A 17,017-nucleotide genomic window follows, 5' to 3' on the forward strand; every position below is an offset into this window, starting at 1 on the left:
CCCCATTGGCCGGCTCTCGCAGGCTCCGCCCACCAGTCTGGCCATACCCCTGCCCTGATTGGCCGCCTAGACCCATAGGAGGCGCCCTGCCCTCTTCCCGCAGGTTCATCCGTGGCCCTCCGGTGCCGCTCAGGACCCAGGAGCGTGACATTCAGGGTCCGCTGCGACTGTGACCAAGCCTCACTGCCCCTCGCCTGCCCCGTGTCATACCCCCACCCCTCACGTAGGATTCTGCCACACGCGGTCCGGTCACAACAGTCCCCTACACTGTTTACCTGCCTCATGCTCTCCCTAACGGTACAAGTCTTTTCTGGACTCTCGGTAAACATCCTCCCCTTCAGTGCCTCAGTTTCCCAATCTGTACGAGGGAGGGTGTGGAAGAGTCTTCCGGCTCTGCCCATGGGCTGAAGTGATGGCTGCTAGAGGGGTGCAGCTCTACGTGCTGTGATTCTTGAGGCCGAGATCTTGGGAGGGTCTGATTTTAAAGAGGCCAAGATGCCCTGATCCTTCAGACCCATCCTCAGACCTCTGAGGAGGCCCGATGACATTCATTCAATCAACAGTTACTGAGAGGCTACAACATGCTCTGGTGCTCTCCTAGGCCCCAGGGCTACATCAGGGAACAAACCAGATAAAGTTCATTTTCTCATAAAATTACTTTTTTAGTGGGGGAGCAGACATTAAACAAACGAATGGCTATGAAGAAAAATGAAACAGGAAAGGGAGGCCGATGAGGGACTACTTTAGCACAGTGTGAAGGGGAAAGGTGGGCTGAGTGGAGACGTGTTGGAAGAGCTTTCCAAGCCGAGGGAACAGCAAGTGCAAAGGTCCTGAGGCAGCCCTGTGCTTGATGAGTTTAAACAAGGAGCCCATTGTGGCTGGAGGAGACAGGGTGGTGGAGGGTGGGAGGAGATGAGGATTCAGAACCAGCCAGGGGTCACCAATACTAATATTTTTAACATTCCAAACCTGTGATCCTTTAAGACAGTTTTTTTCCTTTTTTTGTGGTGGCTGGTTGGTAAGGGCATCTGAACCCTAGACCTTGGTGTTACAACACTGCACTCTAACCAACTGAGCAACCGGCCAGCCCCCTAAAAGAATTTTTTAACGAGTGTTTTTTATTGAATATTTAATTTACGACTGTCTCATGGTAAAGCATTCATGCTCCGTCAGACATGCTCCCTTCCCACCCCTGACCCCACCAGGCTTCAGGTTCTCTTCCCTAGATACAACCCTCATAAGAAATTTCTTGTATCTCTTTCCAGATATATTCTATTTTTATATAAGCACATATATGTAATTATTGAGCTTCCTATAAAAAATACACATACCTATACTTATTACTCTGCTGTCCTTGCTTACTTTCCAAAAACTTATGAGATTGTGGCTTCCAACTTCCCAAGTTTATTGGTTTATTCCACAAGTATTTCCTGAATGCTTTCTGTGCACATTGTACCAGTGCTGGTGATAGAGGGGACAGGTCCCTGCCTTCCTGGGGCTCATGTTTTGATGGAGGGAGACAGAATAAATAAACTGTCATGTAAATAAAATAATGAGTTGGGATAAATGTTGTGAACAAAACAATAAAGGTGAAGATAGAAAATAATTGGATGGTGGTGGGCGGGGCACCTGCTTCCCATAGGACAGTCTCTGTGAGGAGGAGACTTGTAAAGCATGCTAAAAAAAAGGGAGCCAATTGTGGGGAGACTGAGGCAGAATTCCAGACAGAACAAGGGGCACGTGCAAAGGTCCTGGGGTGGGAAAAAGGTTGACATGCTGGTCAAACGAGGAAGGCAGGTGAGGAAGCTGGAGCAGTAAGTGAGGGGGAGAGAGAAAATTCTGGATGATTCGGCAGGAGCCAAATCATGTGGGACAGCAGTGCTTAAATCTTTTGGTCTCAGGCCTCTTTTATATTCTTAAAAATCAGGCTGGTTGGTTAGCTCAATTGGTTAGAGCATGGCCTTGTAACAGTAGAGTGTAAGGGGTCAGTTCCCTGTACTGGCCAGGTACCAAGGAAAAAAATGATCAAAGACTCCAAAGAGCTTGCGTGTACACGGATTGAATCTATTTTCACCATATTAGAAGTTAAAACTGAGAAAACATTTAATGAGCATTTATTTATTTTAATCAACAACTAATAATTATATAATTCATAAATAGCAATTTATTATCAATGTTATCAATAGTTTGTGTTAATAAGATCATTAAAAAATAACAATGAACCTATTACATGTTAACTCAAATAACATGTTTTATAAAAACTAACAAGTTTTCCTCATACCCACCAGCTGCCAAAAAAAAAAAAAAAAAAAATCTAACTCCCTCAGAAATGAGCAAGGAGAGGGGCCCTGATTTACATTTCTGCCAATCACTTTAATGTCTTGCTTCAGAGGGTTCTCATATCTGTTCCTGCATTTAACCAGTTGCAACATCACACATCTTGTAGCCTCTTAAAAACTCCACTGTCCACTCGGGAGGAAATGAGAGCGAAAAAAGCAAACAATGCCTTAATATTATTACTAAAATAGTTTTGACCATGGGAACCCCTGAAAGGGTCTTGGCGACCCCCAGGGTTCCCTGGATCACACTTTGAGAATTGCTGCTATAGGGCCTTATTGGCTATGGTAGGAATTTTGAATTTGAATAAGAAGCAAATTGAGACTTTTAAGCAGCGTCTCCCAGGCTGGTGTTTCTTCCTAAACCCCCTCTTTGTCTGCTGCACAGGGAAAGGGCTGCAGGAGTAAGAGGGGAAGCTGGGAGATAGGCAGGGTCACTGGGGTGTTTCTCCAGGCATAAGATGGTGGCGGCTGGGAAGGGGGTGGTGGCAACTGTAGTGGAGAGAAATGAAAAAGTAGGGGAGAGATTTAGGAGGTAAAAAAGCAAAGGACCCACCCACAGGTGTCCTTAGATGTGGCTAGTGAGGAGTGAGAAGAATCAAATCAAGGAATGATCTCCAGATTCCTGGCCTCAACTGGGTAGGCAGGGCTGGGGGTGCTGTTTCCTGAGATTGGCCCAGCTGAGCCCTGGCGGTTGGGCCCAAATTCCACTTAGGGTGTCATAAGATGGAAATGTCTAGGAATGTTGACAGGCAATTAGTTCTGAGTCGAGCTCAAGGGAGAGGCTTAGACTGGTATGTAGCTTTGGGAGTGGACGGCTTTGAGGGGTATTTAAAACCGGGAGGTGCTGAGATCACTTAGAAGAGAGGAGGAGCCAAGTTGAGCCCCAGCATGAAGCAGTGGGGCTTACAGAGTGGCTCCTTCACCTGCACAGCATCACCTGTAACCTGTCAGAAATGCTGATTCTCAGGCCCCACCCCAGAGCAAGTGAATCAGAAACTCTGGGAGTGGGGTCCAGCCACCTGTGTTTTAACAAGCACCCCAGGTGACTCTGATACAGGCTCAGGTGAGGACTCTCCTCCCACAGGTTCATGCATACATCATCAGCTACCTGAAGAAGGAGATGCCCTCTGTGTTTGGGAAGGAGAACAAGAAGAAGCAACTGATCCTCAAGCTGCCCGTCATCTTTGCTAAGATTCAGCTGGAGCATCACATATCTCCAGGGGACTTTCCTGATTGCCAGAAGATGCAGGTGGGAGGCTGTCTAGGGGCGGTAATGGGAAGGTTGGCTTCTGTGAATCCCAGGATGGGGCTTGAAAAGCTGGAGGGATGAGCGGCAGATTCTGGAAAGCAGCTCCTGCAAATGGTTCTGTGGGAGCATGGTTTTATGAACTAGAATAAGGGAGTGAAGAGAAAATCCAAAATAACAGTGGCTTAATTAAGATAGAAGTTTCTTTTTTTCCTTTATTAAAGTCCCAGAAGGTGGTCCAGGGCTGGTTTGGTGCTTTATAGAACCAGGGACTCAGTCCCTTCTGTCTTTTTTCTCTTCCACACCTGGCCTCCAGTCCCAAGGAACCTCATGGTACAAAATGGCTGCAGAAGATTTAGCCATTGTGTCTGTGTTCCAGCCGGCAAAAAAGGGAGTAGGGAAAGAGAAGAGTACAATTTCCCTTGTTAAGGACATTTTCTAGAACAGTGCTGCTCAATAGTACCTTCTATGATGATGGAAATGTTCTATGTTGCACTGTTCAATGTGGTAGCCACTAGCCACATTAAAACTGAATTTCAAATTGTATTTAATTTTAACTAATTTAAAATTAAAATAATCACATGTGACTAGTGGTACCCTATTAAACAGGGTAATTCTAGAAGTTGCACATGCAGTTTGTGCTTATATCTAATTGGCTGGAACTTAATGACATGGCCACGGCTTCCATAGAACTTCCAGTTGGCTGGAACTTTGTCACATGGCCATGGCTGGCTGCAAGGGAAGCTGGGAAGTGTAGTCTTTCCTCTAGGAGGCCAGGTACCTAGGGAACATTCAGAGATTCCAGTACTGAAGGAGGGACAAATGGATATTGGGGGACTATCAGGGCTCCTTGCATGTCCAGGCCTAGGATAATTTGGATTATAAATGCATGATGTGGGTGTGGCAGCATGGGATGAAGAGAGCCACTGGAGACGGGTGGGGCAGGACTGATCAAATGAATGTTGACACGGAGGTCCAAATTCAAGCATGGCGGCAGTGGACTAGCCCCACAGCTTGAGCTTTTGTTCAGAGGTTGAGTTAGGCTGATATTCCAAGCCTATGACTTTTGAATCTGAAATGTTCCCAGCCTAGACCTGGAAATTAATGTGGTGCCATGAAATGAATCAGCCTTTGCTGCGACTCTCCTGGTGCAGGCAACTTAGAAGGGTCCATGTAAGCAGCGGCATGACCACAAACTCACCTCCACAGCTGCTCTAGCACAAAATGACTTCTTTGGGGGTCTGTCCCAGGATCCCTTAATCATCTGACCATGCCAAACCTAACCTCCAAATTGGACAGCAAGCCACTTAGCCATTACTGGGTGGTGCAGTAACAGGGGCAGGAATTGAGTTTTCTCAATCTGCAAAATGGCAGGGATGCTGGTGGGCAGGTGGGGTGCAGTGGAGGGTGGGCAGTGTTAAGGTCCGGCAGATGGGCTCTGGTAATGCTGTACCTAATGTACAAAATACTGAAATCTTTCTCCACTAGCTGGTAAAGGGCCCCCAATCTTCCTACCATTTAGTAATTCTGGGGGTAGGGGGGAAGGCCTCCAGGATCATGTTGCCCAAGTGTCTTCTGAGTGGTGGGTGTCCAAGTGGAATGGGTTGTTCAAATGCTTCTGTGCCTGTTAGTAAAGAGCTGCCACTGTGAGCTTCCCAAGTGTCCTGGTGCCACCCTGAAGCCTTAGAGCCTCAGGGATGGTGCTCTCTGACTTCTTGGTGCCCCTGTTCCCCATTACAGGAGCTACTGATGGCACACGACTTCACCAAGTTCCATTCATTGAAACCAAAGCTGCTGGAAGCCCTGGATGAGATGCTGACACATGACATTGCCAAGCTCATGCCTCTGCTGCGGCAGGAGGAACTGGAGAGTACCGAGGTGGGCGTCCAGGGTGGTGCTTTTGAGGGCACCCATATGGGCCCATTTGTGGAGCGGGGGCCCGATGAGGCCCTGGAAGATGGCGAGGAGGGCTCAGATGATGAGGCTGAATGGGTGGTAACCAAGGACAAGTCCAAATACGACGAGATCTTCTACAACCTGGCACCTGCCGATGGCAAGCTGAGTGGCTCCAAGGCCAAGACCTGGATGGTAGGTACCAAGCTCCCCAACTCAGTGCTGGGGCGCATCTGGAAGCTGAGCGATGTGGACCGCGATGGCATGCTTGATGATGAGGAGTTCGCCCTGGCCAGCCACCTCATTGAGGCCAAGCTCGAGGGCCATGGGCTGCCAGCCAACTTGCCCCGTCGCCTTGTGCCACCCTCCAAGCGGCGCCACAAGGGCTCTGCCGAGTAAGCCAGCCACTGTGCACTGGCCCTCCCTCCCACTTGTCCTGCTGTGGCTCCCCAGCTCCAGTCAGCTGCACGCATACCCCTGCCCCAGCCCACATGTGCCCTGCCTGCCCGCCCTGCCCAGTTGTAGAGACTGGGGGTGTCCTTCTCCCCCAACCATCAGAAACCCCAGTTAGAGCATTTAGTGGGGACCATGGGAGGGTCAAGGCTTCTCTGTCCTCCTTTCACACCTGTACGTTCACAAACATTTAGGCACATCACACCGGCATTAACACACACACTGGCATCCATCCATTCATCATTCATTTGGATATTTATTGAGCACCTACTGTGTGTCTGGCCCTGTTCTAGGTGCTGGGGATTACAGCAGACTACAAATATGTCTGTCCTCACAGAGTTGACAGTCTCAGGAGCTGGCACCCACACAGTCAAATGCATACTGATTCTAGGCAGGACCCTTGCCCCTCCCCATAAGTCACTGGACACTTGCTTGAAATGACTAATAGACAAACCCCTTTTTCTTTTTTTTTTGGGGGGGGGTGTGCTGGCCAATATGGGAATCTGAACCCTTGACCATGGTGTTATCAGCACCACGCTCTAACCAAGTGAGCCAACCGGCCAGCCTTAGACAAACCCCCTTTTGCCCCACTTCTTTCTGCACATCCAGGCAAGGACCCCCCACCCCATCATTTCCTCAGGTTTCAGGACCACTGGGGGCTCAGAGGGGAGACACAACCTCCTATTTCCTCAGATGGACCACTCTTCGGGCCTTTCCTCTCCTCTGGGAAAACCCCCTAATTCTGGTCACACCCATTTCTTTAATAAGGATCCTGTAGCAGGCAGAAAAGCCCCTTCTTCCATTCTTTTTTTTTTGGGTGGTTGGTGGGTAAGGGGATCTGAACCCTTGACTTCGTGTTATCAACACCATTCTAACCAAGTGAGCTAACCCACCAGCCCTCCCTTATTCCGTTCTTGCGCCTCCTAGACTGTACCCAGTTGGAAGTATTTCCGTCCTCTTCCCACCTGCCCTGGACTGAAATGCCCAGCTTGCCCCTGGCACACGCCCCCTTCCCACAGCCTCCCCACAGCTGGTGGTCCAAATTTTAGGACTGCTAGGGCACAGCCTCTCATCAATCCATATATAAGTGGAGCCTTTCCCAGATATAAAGGCCCCAGAGCTTAATTTTAGTCCCCTTTTCAGGGAAGTCGGGGGGGGGAGGGGGTTCTTGGTGCTACAGCCCTCCCCCACCTCCCTAAAGGGACACTTTCCCAGATATAAAGGCCCCAGAGCTTAATTTTAGTCCCCTTTTCAGGGAAGTCGGGGGGAGAGGGGGTTCTTGGTGCTACAGCCCTCCCCCACCTCCCTAAAGGGACACCCCCCACCACACCTTTTCCTGCCTTCACTACATGTTAGTGCTTGACCCTGGTAGGGACCCATAGAAAAGATGGGAAGAGCAAAGAAAGGCGGAGACGATGCCCCCTCTAGGCTGCTCGCTGGGATTCCCATGGCCACCATCGATCTCCACCTCATGCCTGGGAGGGGGCTGGGAATGGAATAATGTCCCCACAGAGCGAATAAAGCCGAGGCTTCTTCCTATGCTGCGGTCGGGCTGTCTCGGGATGGGGACTGCCACTCCTCAGGAGGTGGGGGCGGGGGGAGTCCCCTCCAAGCTCTCAGGGGCGGGGAGGAGTCCGTGACTCAACGCAGCGGAGCCTGTTGACTCAGGCCCGGGCTGGGGGCCAGGACAGCATATTTTCCATAGAAAAGTTACTGTGGGGCTGTTCCTCCGGGACACCCCTCCCTGCCACCTCTGGCCGCCGGGGCCTGGGAACCAAGCCCTGGGGCGTGGGGCGGTATGTGTGCGAGCGTGGGCACAGCGCGGCCTCCCACCTGCGCCCTGCCCGCCAGCGTGCGCTCACACTGCCGGGTACACGACTCCTAACACGCGGCGCCAGGGACGAGCGCGCTCTTTGACGGGGAGGAGGCGAGCTGCGGACAAGGACCACGGTGACACGAGCGCGCGCTCACCTGCCTTCTGGAGAGGGGGAACTCTGGGCTTGCGCTAGGCAGCCCACCCCACGCGCGCGGCCTCGGGGACACAACCGGGGCCACACCCGCGGCGCCCCGGGACACGCTGGCGGCGAGCTCTTCCCGCCCACGCGCGCCCGGTTTCGCGGCTCCCGGCGCCCTCTGGCGGACACTCGGAAGCTGGGCCGGCGGGAGGCTGAAACGCCTCTCCGAGGTGGTCGTTGCTGGGGTCTACGGGAACACCATCCCGGGTTTGTCACCTTCCCAACACTCTGCACAGGATCTAGCTGGGTTCCGCTGTGTGACCCCCCCACACCGCGAGGCACCTCCCCTTTCTGCGCCTTTTTCCTTTTTCTAAGAATGGCCTTTGTGAGGCTCCGAATCCCTTTGATGGTTGCCAAGGACCAAGAGCCTCTGAGCTTTCTTCTTTATTTGTAAATAGCAAAGATTAACTGATTCTAAGATGAAGTTTCAGGGGGCGAGGCAGTAACAAATGCTAACACTCAGATACCAGGCACAGCCTTAAGCACTTACATATATCACCTCGTTTAATCATCAGAACACGCTATGAGGCAGGAGTACCATTATCATCCCCACTTTACAGATGAGGAAACTGAGGCACGGCGAAGTAGCTTGCCCAAGGTGAATGATTCTGAGTCAGCGCTTCTAGGGTCCTGATCATGTACATTTCTGACATTCCTCGAATATAACGTTCTGTGCTTCCAACTTGGACATTCCTAAAGTTCTTTGATTTCCAAGATTCTAGGACTGCAACATTGAAAAGCCCAAAGTTCTGAGATTGGAAAGTTTCTTGTACCGAGTCTGCCACTGACGCTTCTGACTTTTAAGAAACCGAGATTAAAAAATAATCGTCAGCTTCAGCAAAGACCCCGGGAGGCCGGGAAAGGTGTTTTAGTTAGGGCAGGAGCGAAGAACCTCCAACACCTGCACCTCACACCGCTAGGATTCTGCCGATCTCCGCAAAGACGGAGATAGGGAGGAGCCATTTACCCTTTACCAAGATGGCCGCCCCGGCCACTACCCCATCCGCCACTTTACCAAGATGGCCGCCTCCGGAAGTATGAAACGGGTGGGAATGTAAGATCTGCGCGCGCACGCCCCAAACCGGATTTCCGGGGCGCCGGTAGAGGAATTCTTCCTTTGACAAGATGGCGGCGGGAAGTAGCATCGGTGGTGGGAGGCACTGCTCGAAAAGCGATGTCAATTCTGGCTTCCTGGGTCTGCGGCCCACTTCAGTGGACCCGGCGCTCAGGCGGCGGCGGCGAGGCCCAAGAAATAAGAAGCGGGGCTGGAGGCGGCTCGCACAGGAGCCGCTGGGACTGGAGGTCGATCAGTTCCTGGAGGACGTGCGGCTGCAGGAGCGCACGAGCGGGTGCGTGGGGCGGGACTTCCCGGGAGCTGGGCCACGTTGTGCGGGGCCAAGTGCGAGGCGGGGTACCTGGAGGTCTTCCGGGAGGCTGGCGACCCCTGTTCCGAGCACCGCCCGGGAAACAGAGGATGGGCTGGGGGCTCGGGGTGGGAAGCTAGGGTACTTGGTGGAGTTACCAGGCTTAGCAACACAGGTGATTCTTGTGTTCTGTTCTTTTGAAATAATTACATCTCCACAGCCCAATGAGGGAGATATAATGGTCTCGTTTTGGAGGCACGGAGGAGTGAAGTCTCTTGTGTGAGGTCTCACAGTACATGGAGTGGTACAATTCTGTCCTAGTATGTTTTGTTCTAGAGTTATTGCTTTTAACTCTAATGGTTAACAGTTGCTTTAGAAGTAAAAAGCAGAGAATGCAGTGCTGAGAATTAGATGTCCTGGATCTCCCAAGTCCAGCTCTTTGGCCTTCCCTGGGCCTCTGTTTCACCTGAGTGCCTGCTCTCTTTCTCATTCTGTGGCCGTTCCCCTGCTGTGGCTGGGAGCCCCTCATGTGCAGGGCTGTGGGTGTGACTCCCTCTGTGTCCCTGGCACAGGGCCTGCCTCCTGCTGGCCCAGGACATGGGGGTATTGGAGGCCAGGGCTTGGGCACCTTTGGTCCTACCCTTGGGGGCCTCTTTCCTTGTGTGGGAGTCCGGGTCAGCCTTGGGACCTCCAAGGCTATGCTGAGATGACTTAGAATGGCAGGTCTGATGGCTCCAGTGGAGCTGAAATGGAGGGCTGTCGGGGCTTGATCTTTGGTAGTGGGGAGGCCTGAGGCCTTGAGTCCTTTCTCTGACTCTCAGACCTGAAGAAGAAGAGGACCAAAGTCCAGAAGAAGTCATTGCTTCTCAAGAAACCCCTTCGGGTTGACCTCATCCTTGAGAACACATCCAAGATCCCTGCCCCCAAAGAGTGAGTTGTAACATGAGAATGACAACTGAAACAGTCCCAGACTGCTATTTCCTGCCAGACCTTGGCCCTAAAGGGTTTCCTGCGTGTGTGTGTGTATGTGAGAGAGAGAATGATAAGTGAGGGTCATGGGGTATGTGTGTATGTGTCAGATTTGGGCTTTGAAGATTGTATCGGAGGGAGTGAGATTGGTACCCTGGGTGTCAGGCCAAGGCAGGTGAGAATGGGTCTGGCTCAAGCTGGAGACTCTGGGGATGGAGAGGAAGCCTGGGCCGGGGACAGCCCTGGGGAGAGGATATCTATGAAGGGATGGTGAGGAGTACCTTCTGGAGAGGAGGTACTAGAGATGGAACTGCATGAATGGTGGGGGTGAGCCTGACTGGGAGGAGGCCTCGCCACTTCTCAGGCTGTTACCTCACCCACTGCACTCCTGCTGCCTCTCCCCTATGCAGCATCCTTGCCCACCAGGTCCCCAACGCCAAGAAACTCAGGCGGAAGGAACAGCTATGGGAGAAGCTGGTGAAACAGGGCGAGCTGCCCCGGGAGGTGCGCAGGGCACAGGCCCGGCTCCTCAGCCCTTCCACGGCCAAGCCCAAGACTGGGACCCAGGACACTGTTGAGCGACCCTTCTATGACCTCTGGGCCCCGGACAGTGAGTGATCTGCCATTGCCTATGTACAGGGACAGGACTGCCATGCAGTCGTGCGTTGTGCACTGCCCAAGAGGACTGTGTCTAAGGGGGTGCCCTGTGGGTGTTGCTGTGATGGTCTTCTGTCAGGAAGTCGAGCGTCCTGAAGTGGTGCCCTTTTCCCATCTGTGTTCCGTTTTCCTGAGTTGTAGGGGCTCCTGCCCTCAGCCTTGGGTCTCTTCCACTTTCTGAATCCTGTCTAAACACAGTTTTGGGGCCGGCCTGTGGCTCACTCGGGAGAGTGCGGTGCTGATAACACCAAGGCCGCGGGTTCGGATCCTATATAGGGATGGCCGGTTCGCTCACTGGCTGATCGTGGTGCTGACAACACCAAGTCAAGGGTTAAGATCCCCTTACCGGTCATCTTTAAAAAAAAAAATAAACACAGTTTTGTCTGGTATTTCAGGCCCCTCAGGGTCTGAGAATCAGTCCTTCCCTCACCTGGGCTTCAGTGCCATTTTTTGGAATGAGGAGGGATTGGAGGGAGTCCCTTGGAGAAGTGACCCTTTTCCACTGTGGAAAGACCCCAGCAGCTGCCCCTCACTGTCTCCACAGACCCTCTGGACATGCCATTGGTTGGCCAGGATGAGTTTTTCCTGGAGCAGACTAAGAGGAAAGGAGTGAAGGTGAGATGTATGGGCAGGGCAGCCCGGTGATGGGAGGCCTGAGGAGGGGGGCAGGGAGCCGTGGGAGCTGCTCAGTCTCAGCCTGTCCATCCTGGTGACAGAGAACCCACACACTGCAGCCAGGTGGCCCAGGTTCCAGTCTCAGCTCTGGTGCTGACTGATCTTGGGAAGGTGGCCTAACCTCTCTGTGCCTCTGTTCCTTCCACTGTAACATGAGAATGACAACTGAAACAGTTGAAGACAGTGCCCAGCGTGTGATGTAAGTGTTGTCTGTTTCAGTTTCTGATGTGTAGGCTTCTTCCTCTTGAGTGGCTAGCCCCTAGTGCCTTAGAACCCAGGTGCCTCAGAATCTCTGGGGTCCAGCTTCATTCATGTAACAAGGAATAAGGATCTCCCTGCCAGGCACTGGGTGTGGTGGAGAGCAAAGCAGGGGTGTGTGTGTTGGGGGGCAGGTTTTGTCCTTGGAAATAAACATGTCAGCATGTTGGGCTTCGGTTGGTGCCGGGAAGGAGAGAATGGGGCAGTGGCAGGTCAGCAGAACCTGCTTTACAGAGGCTAGGGAAGCTGTCGCTGGCAAGAACGAGGTACTGATGGGGTTAGAGACCTGGGGAGGTGTGTGAGAGGTCAGAGGGAAGAGCCTCCAGGCAGTGAGCACAGCAAATGTAAAGTGTGAGCCAGGTCCCGGCATGTTGCAGGAGCTGCCAGAGGCGGGTGCGGTTGGGGGGCAGTGCAGCCAGATTGCAGGCTTTATTCTGAGTGAGGCAAGGTAGGGGTGGGGGAGCCACCAGTGGGTGTTTGGCACAGGAGAGTGGTGGCATCCAGGTGGCTGCTTAAGGTTGGACTGTGGTGGGCAGGTGTACAGGGCCAGAGATCCCAGGAGCTAAGGGCGTGAGGGTGGCGTGAGGCGGAGCCAGCATGGACCAGGGCTAGTTGTGACCCAGCACAAAGTCCCAGGGCAGAAGCATCAGGACTCACAGGTGGTTGGGTGTGCGGAGAGCTTGGGGGGCATCCAGGTGACTGACAAGGCCTTTGCTAGGGTAGAGGCTGGACAGGGATGAAGGAAGTCTGGAAGTGGAGTGTGCACTGAATCACCCTGGGGAGTCTCGTCAAAATGCAGATTCTGATTAGAAGTTCCTGGGTGACCTGGGATTTTGTATTTCTTACAAGCTCCCCTGGGAGTTCTCAGGCCACACTGAGCAGCAAGACTCTAGAAAGTGTTTGTCAGCCATGTCCTGCTCTGATAGACCACAAACTCATAGCCACCGTGGTACCTTGCTGTAGATTTCAGACTGACAGACTGCGGTGACTGAAATCAAGACCCACTTCACCTTATGTTTTTGTAGGTGTCACCCCTTCCCCACAGGTGGGGGGGTCACCATGTGGACTCTTAAAAAGAAAGGCAGGCAGAGCTGCTGCTGACAGGGAACTTGCTCACCCTGGGGTGCCGCTCTTTGGGGTGCTAAGTGTCTGTTGCTTGAGACACTAATTTCACAGGGCACCCCATTCACAGGCTTCAAGGTGGTGGGCCATGCAGCCAGCCAGTGTGCATCCCCTCCATGACCTCTGCCATTTCCCAAGCCAAGAGTTCCAGCACTGCAGTTTGTGGGAACTTGAATCACAGGGCTCCTGGGCTGTGTTAGTTCATTTGTGTTGCTACAACAAAGTACCTGGGACTGGGTAATGTACAAATGATGGAGATTTATTTCTCACAGTTCTGGAAGCTGGAAGTCCAAGATCAAGGCACTAGCAGTTTCAATGTCTGGTTGAGGGTTGGGTCTCTACTTCCCCAGTGACGCCTTGAACGCTGTGTCCTGACATGGCAGAAGGGCCAGAGGGGCTGACTCTCTGTGAAGCCTCTTTTATAAGGCATTGATCCTATTAATGAGGGCGGAGCCCTCATGGCCTAATCATCTTCTAAAGGCTCCACTTCTTAATATTATCACATTGGCCATTAAATTGCAACATACAAATTGTGGGTGACACATTCAGACCATAGCATTATCCTTACCCTGCCTTGGCCTTATCTTCCTCCAGCGGCCACCGCATCTGCATACCAAGCCCTCCCAGGCACCTGCTGTGGAGGTGACGCCTGCTGGGGCCTCCTACAACCCATCCTTTGAAGACCACCAGGTACATAGCTGTGGTGAGGCCTCTCTGCTTAGTCAAACTGCCCTCACCAGGTGCTTCTTTGCTGGTCCTGTGCTAGGGGCCTGTGGGGATTCAAGTGGTCAAGATAGCCCTGGGCCTGTTGTCAGGGGGCCTGTGGTCCAGTGGGGGAGACAGACCTGTTCCCAGACAGTGATTGAAGCTGGGAGCCCAGCCTGGGGGTTCAGGGACGCGCTCATCGGAGGAGGGGATGTCTGAGCCAAGGTGGAGGCTGAGTAGGGGGTTGCTGTGGGAAGAGGGGAATGGATTTGGATCTCCTCACCCCCACCTCTGCCCCCTCACAGACCTTGCTCATGGCGGCCCATGAGGTTGAGCTTCAGCGGCAGAAGGAGTCAGAAAAACTGGAGCGGCAGCTGGCCATGCCCATTGGGGAGCAGATGGCCACCCAGGTGAGCCCCACACCTGCCATTCCACACACCCCCCACCCCTGCCCTGCCTGCCTGGTGCCTAGCCCCTGACCCTGTTCCCCTCTCCCCCACCACAGGAGTCTGTGTTCCAGGAGATGTGTGAAGGGCTTCTGGAGGAGTCGGATGGGGAGGGGGAGCCGGGCCAGGGTGAGGGGCCTGAGGGTGAGGAGCCTGAGGCCGGAGGAGCCAAGGCATCGTTGGCACCTGCCCGCCTTGCCCCTGCGGAGAAGAAGACAGAGCAGCAGCGGCGGCGGGAGAAGGCTGCCCGCATGCTGGTGAGCCCTGTAGGCTGGGGTTGCACTCCCTGCACCCGCAGCCTGCCTGCTGGGGTTCCTCTGCTCTCTTTCTCCTGCCTTCAGCCCGCTTTCTCTCGTGTCCACAGCCTGCCTTCTCTAAACCCCTTCTCTGAGCTGCTTTGTCAGCTAAGACCTACTTCCCAGCACCTTCCAGGCTCCACTCTGGGCTCAGGGATACGGTTGGGAGCGCACTTGGTGAGGAGTGGGTAGTGGGGAGATTCGTGAACTGCAGACAGAGAAACAGATAATGGAGATAGTTTCAGAAAACTGCTCTGAAGGCACTAAGGCAGCTGGTGTGATGTGACCGGTCATTGGTGGTCAGGAAAAGCTTCCTGGGGAAGGTGGGTTTAGAGGGCCCCTGTGTGGGGAGAGCCACCCGAAGGCCAGGTGGTGCACGGCTGAGCCCAGACCCCTCTCTTTCCCGGCAGCGGGCACAGCAGGCCGTGGTGCGGGCTGCCCGGCTGCGGCACCAGGAGCTCTTTAGGCTGCGTGGGATCAAGGCCCAGCTGGTGCACAGATGTAGGTCCCAGAACCTTCATCTCCCCTAGAGCCTGGTGAGAGAACCCAGGGTCTGTCAGAGGGCCGTCCACTGGCTGAATCGTGACCCGGCCAACAGTGGCAAAGTTGGCAGCCTTACGAGATGGTGTAGATCCTAGAAAGAAAATCAGCAGAGAGGACAGGGCTTTTGGGCTGACTGGATGTGTGAGAGGTTAGGGAGAGGTGAGCTCGAGATCCACACACGGATTTCTGACATGGAGACGAGCCCACTGCTTCCCGCCGCTGGTGACTGAGGAGCAGCTCTTGCCACGTGGACAGTGGGAGAGGCCGCAGTGGCAGCAGCTGTCGTCCTCTGAGCACCTGCTGTGATTTTACGCAGATGGATTGAATTGTTGAACCCACAGGACAGCCCATTAAGGAGGGCTGTGATTATTCCCATCTTAGCAGTGAGGAAACTGAGGCACGTGAAATAAGGTTACTTTTTCTCCCCTCCCCTACACCTAGTTTTTAAGTTTTTTTAAAACCTTTATTCTATAAGACATTAAGAACTATGTTCTCATTGTAAGTTATTGCCAAACGTGACTGTCACCCTTGGTCTTTGCCCTCCGTTCAGATCCACTCCCCACTTTTCGGTGCAGGTTCCTGTCACTGCAGTTTGGTGTGAATGATTGTGTTCCCTGTGTAATTCTGTTAAATTACGCGTCCATGTGAAAATAGGACTGTTTTGATACTTCTGTTTCTTAGGCTTATACTGTGCGTGGTTCTCCAGCTCACTGTTTAGTGCATCTTGGAGCTCTTTCTGTGTCTGTACAGCTTCCTCACTCTTCTCCACAGCCGTGTGGAGTTCCATCCTGGGTGTGTCATGTTACTTACCCAGACCAGTGTTTCTCCTCATGAAGCTGGAATGAACATGTTTTTCCACATGCTTTTTCACATGAGTCTGTAGAGTAAGTACCTGAAAGTGAGTCTCTGGGCTAAAGGACACACATCTGTACCAGGCCATTTGATGGCTTCCGCCAAATTGCTCTCTGTATCGGTTGTACTGATTTTTACTCTGACAGCATAGGAGCCCACCTGTTTCCTCGTAGCTTTTGCTACTGTGATCTCACTGTTTCTGTTTTGTTGTGCCTGGTTACCAACGAGGTTGAGCATCTCCTTATATAACTATTTGCCATTTGTGTTCCTCTTCTGTGACGGTTCAAACCTTTTGACCATTTTACTCCTGGGCGTTTATTTGTAGTTGGAGAGAGCCAAGTGAGAGGCCCCTGGGGCTGCCCTGTTGGGGTTAGGGCGTCTGGAATGCACCCCTGGTGCTTGGCGGGGTCACTGGTCACTGACCGCTCCCTTGTCCCTTCTGTAGGTTCAAGCGCAAGTACAAAGTGAAGCTTGTGGAGAAGCGGGCGTTCCGTGAGATCCAGTGAGTGGGGCTCCCCATCCGCTTCCATGCCTAACTGGTCTGGCTGCGACAGAAACAGGGCTCTAACTTGCTTACACAAAAAGAAAGCAACGGTTCTCCCTCCCCGTGGTATCCTCAGGACCCCAGGGCCCTTCCCAAACCCGACAACTGCGGTTAGGGGGTGAGCAGCACTCCCTCTGCCAGGCCCAGAAGAGGGTCAGCCCACCAGAGGCACCCGAATGCAGAATGGGGGCGGGGAGTGTCCCCAAAGGGAAATCGAAGGGCTAAAACCAGAAGGAGGGGTGTCAAGATGGAAAGGACACGGGCACCCACCCCCTCCTCCATCCTTAGCCCCTCTTCTTCTGTCCCCAGGCTATAGTCACTGCTGGATGCCGGAGCCCCTAACTTTCAATAAAGCACTTTCTGACAGCTTAGGCTTTGTGTATGACTTACCTCCCTCCTACAGGCAGCTGCTCTCTCCATGAAGTTTCTCTGGTGCACAGATGTAGGTCCCAGAACCTTCATCTCCCCTAGAGCCTGGTGAGAGAACCCAGGGTCTGTCAGAGGGCCGTCCACTGGCTGAATCGTGACCCGGCCAACAGTGGCAAAGTTGGCAGCCTTACGAGATGGTGTAGATCCTAGAAAGAAAATCAGCAGAGAGGACAGGGCTTTTGGGCTGACTGGATGTGTGAGAGGTTAGGGA

At 53.0% G+C, this 17,017-nt stretch overlaps 2 protein-coding genes, 1 long non-coding RNA gene and 1 other non-coding gene across 4 annotated transcripts in view; 3 read left to right on the top strand and 1 right to left on the bottom strand.

Annotated features, from left to right (window-relative positions):
• Window positions 1-7,097, top strand: part of EHD2 (EH-domain containing 2) — an 18,425-nt gene extending 11,328 nt beyond the window's left edge. The window contains exons 5-6 of the mRNA XM_008594911.1: window positions 3,424-3,588; window positions 5,326-7,097. Of these exons, the coding sequence (XP_008593133.1) occupies window positions 3,424-3,588; window positions 5,326-5,877 (717 nt within the window). The 3' untranslated portion in view covers window positions 5,878-7,097. The remainder of the gene's footprint in view (window positions 1-3,423; window positions 3,589-5,325) is intronic.
• TRNAI-GAU lies at window positions 6,419-6,493 on the bottom strand. Its single transcript has one exon. It is a non-coding gene; the product is annotated as a tRNA-Ile (tRNA).
• A 1,974-nt stretch (window positions 7,098-9,071) lies between the features above and the next one.
• Window positions 9,072-14,968, top strand: LOC103610826 (glioma tumor suppressor candidate region gene 2 protein-like). The gene is made up of 8 exons (XM_008594913.1): window positions 9,072-9,345; window positions 10,132-10,240; window positions 10,690-10,889; window positions 11,481-11,551; window positions 13,586-13,681; window positions 14,002-14,106; window positions 14,202-14,399; window positions 14,849-14,968. Exons 1-8 carry the CDS (start codon window positions 9,072-9,074, stop codon window positions 14,966-14,968), a joined length of 1,173 nt encoding a protein of 390 aa, XP_008593135.1.
• A 1,192-nt stretch (window positions 14,969-16,160) lies between these two features.
• LOC103610824 lies at window positions 16,161-16,748 on the top strand. Its single transcript, XR_552244.1, has 3 exons — window positions 16,161-16,172; window positions 16,279-16,335; window positions 16,687-16,748. It is a non-coding gene; the product is annotated as an uncharacterized LOC103610824 (long non-coding RNA).
• The last annotated feature ends 269 nt before the right edge of the window (window positions 16,749-17,017 follow it).

The sequence above is a fragment of the Galeopterus variegatus genome, unplaced genomic scaffold (assembly GCF_000696425.1).
Source record: "Galeopterus variegatus unplaced genomic scaffold, G_variegatus-3.0.2 Scaffold11850, whole genome shotgun sequence".
Lineage (NCBI taxonomy): Eukaryota > Metazoa > Chordata > Mammalia > Dermoptera > Cynocephalidae > Galeopterus > Galeopterus variegatus.

Bases quoted from the DNA above. Each gene is read 5' to 3' on its own strand.
- LOC103610826 (XM_008594913.1), top strand. From the start codon at position 9,072: ATGGCGGCGGGAAGTAGCATCGGTGGTGGGAGGCACTGCTCGAAAAGC. The intron at 10,241-10,689 runs GTGAGTTGTAAC...TCCCCTATGCAG, and splicing joins AAGATCCCTGCCCCCAAAGA to CATCCTTGCCCACCAGGTCC. The intron at 14,400-14,848 runs GTGAGCCCTGTA...CTTTCCCGGCAG, and splicing joins AGAAGGCTGCCCGCATGCTG to CGGGCACAGCAGGCCGTGGT.